At 40.9% G+C, this 12287-nt stretch overlaps 1 protein-coding gene across 4 annotated transcripts in view; it reads left to right on the top strand.

Moving 5' to 3' along the window:
- ARHGAP32 (Rho GTPase activating protein 32) overlaps positions 1-12287 on the top strand; it is a 206474-nt gene that overhangs the window by 135536 nt on the left and 58651 nt on the right. For all 4 annotated transcript variants that reach the window (XM_072979026.2, XM_072979029.2, XM_072979027.2 and 1 more), the window contains 3 exons: positions 295-417; positions 2321-2398; positions 7022-7103. In XM_072979026.2, coding sequence (XP_072835127.2) covers positions 295-417; positions 2321-2398; positions 7022-7103 — 283 coding nt within the window. The remainder of the gene's footprint in view (positions 1-294; positions 418-2320; positions 2399-7021; positions 7104-12287) is intronic.

Genomic DNA, 12287 nt, shown 5'->3' with positions numbered 1-12287 from the left:
ATTAAACAAAGATGGCCACAGGTTCAGTTAGTGTTTTCAACTGTAAGAGGAAAGCAGATATCCCCTGTAGGAAAGAGCTTTCTGGTTATTTGCTGCCCTGCCTTCTCTGCGCTTGAAATAGAGTGTGTGTGTGTGTGTTGTGCTTCTCTACTCTTTTCTATAGGGAGCCCTTCAAGTTTTGCTGTCTTCGCAAATCAGTGTGAAACGGCTTCTCCATAAAAATGATTAATGCAATAAATTTGCAGAACCTCGCGTTCTCAGCTGCCTCACAGCCTAACATATCTTTTGTTACAGATTGATAACAAGGGGAATCATCTTTTAGTCCATGAAGAATCGTCCATTAATGTTCCTGCTATTGCAGCTGCCCATGTTATTAAAAGATATATTGCCCAAGCAGCAGATGAACTGTCTTTTGAGGTAAACTTGTACAGAAAAACACATTTTTTAAAAAATCAAATTAATAGGAAAGAACTTTATGCGTTACTGTTTGGATGCAGTTTAAATAGAAATATGTGATATTTTTAAAACAGCCACTGGCAATGAATACATTAAATCTGCCGTGCATTCAGTGTCAGGATTTAAATATGTTGGACCTCGAATGTGACAAATAAACAGAAATTTTATAGCAACCTGCATAGTTAAACATGTGTGTGTGTGTGTGTGCTGATTCAATGTATATTTATGCACCAAGGAGACCTCAATACACATCTATAAAAGCACTCCTGTCCTCATTCAACCATGAAAATAAGTGGTGTTGAGTGTTTCTTTCTGATCTTGTTCCCAAGACTCAAAGAAAATATTTCTTTTCCCAACGTGTTGTTAGTCTGTGGAACTCCTTGCCACAGGATGTGGTGATGGCATCTGGCCTAGATGCCTAGAAAAGGGGATTGGATAGATTTCTGGAGGAAAAGTCCATCGCAGGTTACAAGCCATGATGGGCATGTATAATCTCCAGGCTTAAAAGGAAGGATCCTCAAAATGCCAGATGTAGGAGAGGGGTATCAGGAGACAGGTATCTCATCTCCGAAAGGCATCTGGTGGGGCCACTGTGAGATACAGGGAGCTGGACTAGATGGGCCCATGGCCTGATCCAGCACATGACTCTTCTTGTATTCTTATGGTGGTTCCTGAGTGCTGACTGTGAACCTCTCTGCTGGTGAAAACGTGGCCAGTTAGTAGGTTTTAGATTTACATTCTGACAGTTTACATACCCGTGCCTTTTCTGCTACCACGTTTTGGGCATTGCTGTTCAAAATTCTTAGTAAAGGGCTGGCATTCGCAAGCTTTCATTTGGTGTGAATATTGTTAGAAATTCACTTTGAATGACTGCGGGCATTAATGTAATATTAACCCTTTTCCTTACAACTGAAAGGAAAAATGAAACACTTGACCACTAAAATTCATTCTAATCTTTCACCCTCTTTCAAACATGATGACATGTAGCACAAACATAATGCCTAACTAATTCTGATTTTGGAGAGAAACTGACAAGGGGGGTAGGGGCTCTTCTTGCAGTGAGATTTATTTGTATGAGATTTCCCTCCCTAGAAATCTCTGGGGGAAATGTTGCAGGATAACTCTGGCGTTGCATGGTCATTTTTTACGGAAGGAATGACAAGATGTACAGGCTTACTTTGTTGTATAGTTTCACTTGGGAAAAGCAAATCAAACCTCAAGGTGCACAGAATTGCTACAGTCCTGTTCCAATTACAGGCATGAATTGCACAACAACATTCCACCAAGTGGCAGATTTTTTTATAAGAGTTAGCTAGTGCTTGTTCTTTATAAGCATATACTGGTGCCCTACATAGCGACGATAATCCGTTCTGGATTCGTCGCTATGCGGAACAAAAAAGCCCATAGGAATGCATTAAAACACGTTTAATGTGTTCCTATGGGCAAAAAACTCACCATTCTCCAAAAATCCTCCATACGGCCGCCATTTTCGCTGTCCGGTAAGCGAGGAAAGGGCGCGAAAACACTGTGGGCGGCCATTTTTTTTCCTGGTGGCCATTTTGGAACCGCCGATCATCTGTCAGAAAAAAGTCGCTATGCGAAAATCGGTAAGCAAAACAGCTTACCGATCATTGCAAAGCGATGTTTTACCATTTAAAACATCACAATGGCAATGCGATCGCAAAAACCATCGCAAAAAAAACATCGCTATGCAGATTTGTCGTTAAACGGGGTTCCCGTTATGCAGGGCACCACTGTATTGTGTATATATATGAATTTTCTATAGGGTTGCCAAATATATATGTATATGAACAAAATTATCCAGATGCAGGGTGATAAGAATGTATGATTGTTTAATTTCCAGGTGGGAGATATTGTGTCGGTTATCGATATGCCTCCAAAAGAATTGACCACTTGGTGGAGGGGAAAGCACGGATTTCAGGTATGGCCAAAGGTTTATTTAGAGTTCATATTACAGAACGTCAAATATTGTATGCATAGTTTGGGACTGTAATTGATGCAAATAGATTGTTCTCTAATTTAGGTGATGCTACCATAAAAGGCAAGTTTTGTTTTTTGTTTTTAATCCTAAGGAAAGTCTGGCCAACTACAGAGTTGGCTTCTTCATTTTTAAGGGCTGTTTAGGGAAAACCATGGAGGCAATACCGTTTATTCATTTATTGTACTTCCTGGGGGCCCTTCTCAGGGGTATATAACTTGGACTCCAAAATTCAAACTTAACCAAACTTGCAGGGCTTGTAGATCAGAGTCGGGGGAAGCATCCCTGTGAATTTTGTGTGTCTAGGTGTCTGTGTGTGTGTGTGTTTGTGTGTGTTTGTGTGTGTGTGTGTGTTTGATTCATCAGAAAAAATCCATAATTCATCAACCTTGATGAATCACGAATTGAAATGAATCACTTTTTTTCCTTATTCATGCCCATATTTAGTTACAATACTTAACATCAAGGACGGTGAGGATTGTGTGGGATAGGTAGCTAGTTTGTGGGAGAGATGTTCTGCCAACCTTGCGGCCCTAAATCATTAAGGGCTTTAAAGGCTATGATCAGCACTTTAAACAGCGCATGCAAATCATCTCCCCTTACCTGCTATGATGCTGAATCAAATATTCTGAGGGTGGGGGAAGAACTAGAAAAGGGCTACTCTCCCTTCCTCTCCCACCCAAGCTTGATTTATGCACATCAGGTTAGTCTTTTTCATTTTTGATCAGATCAAATATTAGTTCGGATTTATTCTGGACCGACTTGGCATTTAACAGCAACATGTGCAGATCAAAATGTTGGCTGATAAAGTTACCTAAATTCTGCCGGCTGAAAAGTGGGCCAAAGCTTGGAAGAGATAGTACACATCTGGAGTTCCTGTCTTGTAACAGCTTGTCTCCCGACCAAAACAATTTCTCATCTGTAGCTGGTCTTATCTGGGGAGGCTGCAAGTGTGTGAGTGCACAGTGCTTCTAAAGAAGATGAGAAGTGGCATGCCAACCTGTTTCTGAAGAGCCGGAAGAAAATCTTTGACACAATTCTTGAATGTGGGCTCAGGATGATTGGATTCGGTAAAGCACGAAAAAGATAAGAAGTCTACAGAAGAAATATGTTTGCAATCTAGAATTCCAGATCTGTCTGTAGATGAAGATGCCTTTGACATAAATAGTTGTGTAGAAAGAAAAGCTACTTTTTATAGTAACCTCAGATTCAGAAAAACTAATTCCTTTTTACTTGAAATGAGGATGAAGAAGAAAAACCTGAACTTTAAGTATACGAATCTAAAGTTCATATTAACATACCGTATTTTTCGCTCCATAAGACGCACCTTTCCATAAGACACACCAATTTTTTAGGAGAAGAAAACAGGAAAATATAATCTGTTTTCTTCGCTCCATAAGACACACAGACTTTCCACCCCCCTGTTTTGTGGGGGAAAAGTGTGGTGCGAAAAAATACGGTATATATTAAAATATATTTAGCTATGAGAAAACTCAGTACCTGGAAAGGAAGATATTAGTACTAGTCAGAAATGAGACAAGAGGAGTCATTGGGGTGGGGGTAAGGATCTTCATAATAAAGGTGACTTCATGGGAGATGAAAAGGGAGGTATTAAATTAGACACCATATAGGGCACCACCGTGTCTCTGTTCAAGCGTGTGGTTTACCTCATTCTCATATATATCAAGGAGAATGCAGTCAACCTTTTACACCAAAACTGTGAAGAAGATGGAAGGAAAAAAATGTTCCTCTCTAACTCATGAGCTCAGCTAGCTGTTAAGCTACTAAAAGTGAGATACAGACACAGAAGAGGTTGGTTAAAACGACAGAGTATGGCAAGGCAAAGCTGGGAAAGGGATGGGATTCATTCATTTAATCATTCAATTTATATACTACCCCAAATACAGTACTCTGGGCAGTTTGCAAGATTAAAACTTAAAACCCTCAAACCCCCCACAATAACAAAAAAAATACACTCAAAACCAACCTCATAACACACAGTCAGTAATTAAATCATAAATATAAATAACCCTAGAAATCTGGAATAGGTGGGGGGGGGTAATGGATAGTATCCAGGAGATTCAGATATTAAAAGGCAGCTTTAAATAATTCAGTCTTTGCCAGTTTTCTAAATATAAAGAGGAAAGGAGCCTGGTGTATCTCAGTTGGCATTTACTCACCAGATACTCATTCTTTTAACTATGTAAGGAGTCAGGTTGCACCCAGCCATGTGTTATGTATGAAGTCTGACAGTAGACAAAATCCAATATGGTGGGGATTCCAGTGAAACCTTCTTCTGTCTTCCCTTCTGCTTTCTTTGTTGCCTGAAAACTGGTTCCAGAGGATTTTCTTGCTCCCCGGATCTTGCTCCCCGATTTTGGGAGTGGGATACGCATGAGGCTGTGATTGTCCCCATATTTACCGTGTTTTTCGCTCCATAAGACACACCTTTCCATAAGACGCACCAATTTTTTAGGAGAAGAAAACAGGGAAATATAATCTGTTTTCTTCGCTCCATAAGATGCACAGACTTTCCACCCCCCTGTTTTGTGGGGAAAAAGTGTGTCTTATGGTGCGAAAAATACGGTAAGTTGGTGTTAAGATAACCCAGTCAAGACCCTGCAGAAGTCATGAAGTTAGGCCACGAGTGGTACTTAGCTCCAAGCAACTTCAAGGAGTTGCCTGGCCTCAAACCCGTTCTGTACTGCCCCTGGCCAGAATCCTGTTACACCCTTACGCTTGTGTCTCTCCAGTGACATGAGTGTCAACACTGCAGTGCTGCCAATTAAGGAGTCAGCACTTGTTTTTCTTGCCATGCACCAGGTTACAAAACTTGAGAAAAAACAAGTGCAACCACTTTGTTTGCGGCCATTGGAGATGTGCCAACGGTGTTGTGAACAGGATTCTGAACCACTGTATTCTTCATGTTTATTTTGTTCTCTTTCATTCCTTTTTGTCTCTTTTGCATGCACCCACCCACCCACACACACACACACACACACAATTTGAAAAATCAAGGTATTGTACTACTTTTTCCCTTCACAACAGAGTGTGTGTGGATGTACACTTGATATGAGGAAAGAAAGTAATAACATAACCTTGATGTGAAGATAGATAGATAGATAGATAGATAGATAGATAGATAGATAGATAGATAGATAGATAGATAGATAGATAGATAGATAGATAGATAGATAGATAGATAGATAGATAGATAGATAGATAGATAGATATAGAGAGAGAGAGAGAGAGAGAGAGAGAGAGTTTGGGATTTAGGGGCTTAAGGGGAAACTGTTAGGGGATGAAGAAAAGCAATTAAAGGCAAAATAGCAGAAATAATCAGTGGTGACACGCAGCCCCAAGGACCATCAAGAAGGAAAATTAGAAATGTTATGAAAGGAAAGGCCTTAAAATAGAACATAACTTAAACACTGAAAATCTTGAGCAAGCTAGAAAGCAAAATTGAGATATTTAGAAGGAAATTAGATAGAATACATGACCTTTCAGAGTAGCTTGAACTTCTCCAAAACAAGAAGCACAATCCATGACAGGGATGACTTTTTCTGTTATTAGTCTGCAATTAAGGCTCACTTCCATCTTTTCATCATCCCCCTTTTTTTCCCCTCCACCAAATTTCCTCTACTGTGTTTGAAAGACTGTGGGCTGATGAGGGAACCCTTTCCAGTCTGGAGTGAATGGGCAAGCACTCATATATTACTAGAGTTTTGGGGGAAAATGCTTATCAGACTACAAATCCCAGGGTTCCCAGTCAACACCATGAATCCTTGGAGTTGTAGTCCAAAAAGGTTCATATCTTGGGTACCTCAGTTGAACTCTCCTGCATATGCTGATGTAAAGAAAAGGAAGGGGAGAACTTTGGCATAGGGGTGGATGGAGCGTGATGTAAAATAGGAAGTAAGGAGCATTCTGATTTTGTAACCAGGAATACAGTGGTGCCTCGCAAGACGGGCGCTCCGTTTAGCGACGAATCTGCATTACGACGAGGTTTTTGCGATCACAAAAGCGATCACAAAACAACATTTGGAATGGGGGAATTTCGCTGCGCGATGATCAGTTCCCTGTTTCGGGAACCGATTTACGCTTCCCGGCGATCAAAACAGCTGATCGTCGGGTTTTCAAAATGGCTGCTGGGTGCTCAATATGGCTCCCCGCTGTGTTTAGGAGCCATTTTTCGCTGCACAGGTACCCGAAATTTGCCGCCCCTATGGAGGATTTTCGCTGGACTGTGAGTTCCTAGCCGATTGGAACACATTAACCAGGTTTTGATGTGTTTCAATGACTTTTATTTTCGCTTTACAACGTTTTCGTTCTACAGCGATTTTGCTGGAACGAATTAATGTCGTAATGCGAGGCACCACTGTATAATTTGCAGTTCCAAGCCCTTTGTTTTCATCTTAACTATTTAAATATTGTGACGTAAAGGGAATATCCTCTTTATTGCAAAAATGTTAGAGCGTGGCTGTAAGTATGGTTGCTTTCTGTTATTTTCTGCACAAATGTACTGCAAACATGGAACAGCCGTCTGACTGTCTCTTTTTGTCACAGGTGGGATTTTTTCCTAGCGAATGTGTTGAACTAATCAATGACAAAGTTCCGCAGTCGGTGACCAACTCTGTGCCAAAACCAGGTATGTATGTATGCATTCATTTTAAAGAAAATATGAATAATACTGTAGAATGTGGACTTAAAACCCTTCTTACTGTGTTTGTAATCAGGTTAGTGTATGCTGTTGTTTTAGATACGGTTTGCAATCCGGTTCATATGATGTGTCATTTCAGACATAGTTCTTATCCATACCTGATGATTTCAAGGTATCAGTTTGCAAAAGTTTGCTTCAGTGGCCAATTTATGCTTTCAGTTGTTTTAATTTACTTTTTGAATAATCTGATTATTATAAATGTTGGGGGATATATGTAATACCACTGTCAGACTATTTATCTTAACAAGAAATGATTAGTGTGGAATGTGAGATTTCTTCTATCAGTGAGTCTTTTCATGTTACCGTATGGAGGAAGCTGGTGTCTTGTCATGTAAAAAATTATCAAGGTTTTATGGCATAATTTTTTTCCTTCCCTTCAGCCTGGCAAGCAATAGTTGACTTTTCGATTCAAGTTCAGATGCTTATGGTTTGCCTACTTCCTTCCATTTCATGCCATGTACTTGTGAATGGATAGCAGCTGGGGGTGAGAACATACTCCGCCCCGAGCAGACCTGGTCTAGAGGGGTGGGGTATAAATCTAATTAAAGTAAATTAAAGTAAAGAACAGTGATTTCACCAACAATACATGTAACAGGTTAAAAACAAACTCTAGAAATAAAATTCAGAATAAAACCAGCGGTTAAAACAGGATCCCTCACCAATTTCTAACTCCTTAAAATCCCAAAACTGTTTTTTTCAGGAGAAATGTTGGCCTGAAATGGCCAAGAGTACCCTCTTAGCCCAATACAGTGGTGCCTCGCTTAACGGGCGCCCCGTTTAACGACGAAATTGCATACCATCACATTGCGATGTTTTAAATGGGGAAAAATCGCTTTGCGATGATCGGTACCCTGTTTCACTTACCAATTATCGCAAAGCAATGATTTTCCAACAGCTGATCGGCGGTTCCAAAATGGCCGCCGGGTAAAAAAAAATGGCCGCCCGTTTTGTTTAGGGACGGATTCCTCGCTTACCGGGCAGCGAAAATGGCCGCCGTATGGAGGATCTTTGCTTTAAGGTGAGTTTTAAGCCCATAGGAACGCATTGAAGGGGTTTCAATGCATTCCTATGGGCTTTTTAAAATCGCACAGCGATGAAATCACTTTGCAGCGATTTTTGCTGCACCAATTAACGTCGCTATGTGAGGCACCACTGTAATATTGTGAGGACTTAGGTTAATAACCTTGGGCTGATGGATTTGGGATTTTGTTTAAAGAAGGGAATCATAATCCACAGCTCCCCAGAGGCCTATTGGGTGACATCCATGGCTCTTCCAGTGATACCTGAAATTGCCGTTTGTCGCTGACTGAGGACCTAAAGGTAGCACAGGGATAACAATCCTGAACCAGCAGTGTTAACTTATGTTATACTGGTCAGAGGCCATAGTCCTCCATCCAGCAACCCCAAAGCAGCCATCTTGACCACATTAAAAGGAAGAAGTAGGGGACAGCAAAGGATCGAATGTTACAGCACTTTAACAAATTTGTTTCAGTGAAAGTTTGAGATCTTAAAAGGGACCACAACACTAACTAAAATCCTTTTGCACAGTGTAGTAAGTTGCACTGGAGCAGACTCATTGAACTAGTGGATTTATAGGCATTAGTGCTAAATGGTGTTGCTGAAATGGGGGCAGGTTAAAGATGATAAACACCCTGGCTTTGAAAGGCACCTGATGCTGTAACGTTGCAAGAGTACCTTAGTGTTACAGCATCTGCAACTGCATATAAATGTTACATTAGAAATTACTGTGCACTGAATTAATACTGATCCCATTTCTGGTGAATGATGTGATCTCTTGATATCCTTGGAAATGATTCCAGTTTTCATACATTTTTAAGATATAGAACTAGAAATATAGAAAAGCTTATCTTCATGTTTTCCCCCCCAGTTCTGTTGCACTTCTGGCTTAGGTTCCACTTCCCTTTCCCTCCATATTCGGAGCATTCTCTAGCCTTATTTTTGGTGCTTTGTTGTGCTCAAAGAGTTCCTCCCGGCCATGCTGCCACTGTTGACACACCGGCTCCAAAAACGTAGGTCTCCTAGAACCAGCCAACCTATTCCTGTGCTGGAGTCTGGTCTTGGTTGGGGAGGGGGCAGGAGAGTGTACCACATACGTTCTGGGTGTGGAGTCCTCAAGTTCATATACAGTGGTGCCTTGCTTAACGAGTACCTCGCTCAACGATGAATTTGCATAACGATGGCCTTTGCTGGAAATTTTGCCGCCTCACCTAACGATGTTTCCTATGGGGGATTTTCGCATAACGATGTTTGGGACCTTGCTTCACTTACCGATGACAGTTTTAGGTCCCCTGTTTCGCTTAACGGTTTTTTTTTTTGACAGCCCTGTTTTCGCTATTTTAAAAATATTCTAAAATGTTTAAAAAATGTTTAAAATGTTTGGAATCATTAGTGCACCTAATAAAACCTTTGTTAAAGTAATTTGGCTTCGTTCTGAGTCTTTTTGAATTTTTGGTGATTTTTTTCACCATTGAAATGTATTGAATAGGCTCCTATTGGAACGGATTAACCGGTTTTCAATGCATTCCTATGGGAAATGGTGTTTCGCTTAACAATGTTTTCACATAACGATGTTTTTAATGGAACCAATTAACATCGTTATGCGAGGCACCACTGTATGTTGGATTGGAATGCCTCAGTGTTCTCTCCCACCAGCTCCTCTGGGACTGTGTCAGGCTGCTTCTGAAGGACACAATGAGCATGGAAGGAAAAGCTAGATGGTTAAACAGTTGGAAGTGGTGAGTCCATAAGGAAGCATTCTTCCTTCTGAGCCATTCCTAATCTGTGTAGTGGATCACTCGACCTCATTGGTAGAATCAGATTCTGACCAAGAGAAGCTATGCACATGTATGTTCTTGTACGCACATGAAAGCAACTTGTTTCCTAGAAAAGAGCTAAGATCCAAAGAGACCCACATATAAGCAGAGATGTGCTTCAGTTTGTACATGACAGGGGAAGCACTGGTATTATGTCTAGGTTTTCTTAGCTATGGTCCTTGAAGCAGGTTGAATGCTACTTCAGAGGCCTCTTGACCTCCAGGAACATTCTTTTTTGGGGTTGGGCGGTTGTCCTTACAAAATGCAAGCACTTCCGTCATGTGCAGCTCTTTCAAACCCAGGGACCAGTTCTGCAGTTTCATGGGACAAGGACTCGTTTCTTGTGGCTGTAAAATAATTTTTTTTTAAAAAGGAAGAAATTGTTTATTAAAAGCTCTATATCTTCCAGAGGTTGTGGTACTGTAGCTCCCGTGTTCTTCACCATCCACTGGGTTGCTTACTGCGGATGGAAGTCACAGTCCACCAAAGCTTAGAAAGTCATAATTTGTTCCTCAGCCAGCAGAGCTGATGGTGAAGGCTTCTGGGAGTTGCAGTCCAAAAACATCTGAGTAACAAAGGTTAAGAACCAGTGGTCTAGCTAATAATCATTTGTTCTAACCATAAAACCTCTGTAACAGGAAGTACAGGTAAATCTCCAACTCTCCGCCACCGTATTAATATCAATAGTCCCATTAATCTTGTTGCTGAGATTGCCAAATGCATTTCTCGTGAAAGGAAATGCCTATATGTGTTTAGTTCTAAAATGACGGACTAAATGCAAACATAGATGCCATTTCCTTCATGTACAGTAGTTTGAGTTTTGCTTGTCTGAACAGTACGATTCTATGTGGTATGTAATTCTGTTTGTAGTTGTTTGTAAACCAGTTGTTATCCATTGCTTCACTGCTGAAGTGAGCAGTAAAGACGTGGCAGGTGTTCTGTCATTCTCAACTTCTCTGTTCTGTGGTATTGAGCACATCAGTACTGTCTCTTGTTTATCGCTTGTTCTTTTTTAAATTTTGCTATTATTTTGATTTGTTGTTACCAGTAATCTAGCAAAGGATAAATCATCACTTTTTTGTAATTGTTCTGCATGTGTTTCTGTTAACATCTAGCGTGTCTTTCACTTCATTCTGTATTTGCATGTTGTCTTGGGCTTTTGCTAGGTTGATTGTTTCTAAGAATAGAATGGTAACAAGGTACAAAATGAACTTGTTGTTTCTAAGTCTGGAAAAGGAAAGCACCTATTTCTAAATGCTTTAACTTTGGAGTATTCTGGGTAGACATTGTGGTATTTGCATAAAGTGCTAATCCTTTTTTTCCCCCTTTAACCATGAAAATACAAATAGTCCTCACCATACATAGGTAAATAATGGTAGGGAATGTCACACCAAAGTGGAAGTGATATTCATGAAGAACATCTGGATGTTTACTGCACAATAATTATGCTTTTGATAATGGGCCTGATGGCAGACTGCCTGGACACAGTTTAGCAGTTGTAACTTTCTGTTACACCATTGTCAACAGGATTTCACCCAATGAATGTCTGGGCTTGCTGCTAAGCCTGCCATACATATGACACACCGTTGTATCCAAAGGTAAAGGTTCCCCGTGACATTTTTAGTCCAGTTGTGTCCGATTCTAGGGCACGGTGCTTATCCCCATCTCCAAGCCGTAGAGACAGCGTTTGTCCGAAGACCATTTCCGTGGTCATGTGTCCAGCGTGACTGGACATGGAACACCATGACCTTCCCACCAAGGTGATACCTATTTATCTACTCACTTTTTTACATTCGTTCAAACTGCTAGGTTAGCAGGAGCTGGGACAAGTGATGGGAGCTAACTCCGTTACGTAGATACGATTTTATGATAGCTGGTCTTCTGACCTTGCAGCACAGAGGCTTCTGCAGTTTAACCCACAGCACCTCCACGTCCCTCTATTTGTATCCATACATCCCCGTATAATATGCAGACCATAAATTGGTAGCTTATATATGCAGGTGTACAAAGCAGCTACAATGAGTGCAGTGAACAGCTGGTCAATTGTCAGATCCAGCTGAAAGTTGTTGGTTTGTAGTTGGAAGCTGTGTTGGGCTGGGAACCAGTGGACCTCCTAATGTTGCTGGATTCCAACTCCCATGAGCCCTATCCAGAATGGCTACTAGTGAGGGATGATGGGAGCTGGAGACCAAGAACATATGTACAACCGCATCCAGTTAAAGCCCTGGATTACAACAAAGAGTTCTGTTCTTGTTTTCCAGTTCCTCTCACCTATCAC

The sequence above is a fragment of the Pogona vitticeps genome, chromosome 8 (genome assembly GCF_051106095.1).
Source record: "Pogona vitticeps strain Pit_001003342236 chromosome 8, PviZW2.1, whole genome shotgun sequence".
Taxonomy (NCBI): domain Eukaryota; kingdom Metazoa; phylum Chordata; class Lepidosauria; order Squamata; family Agamidae; genus Pogona; species Pogona vitticeps.
Note: the sequence above shows the minus strand (reverse complement) of the source record. Positions and strands in the feature narration are given on the sequence as shown.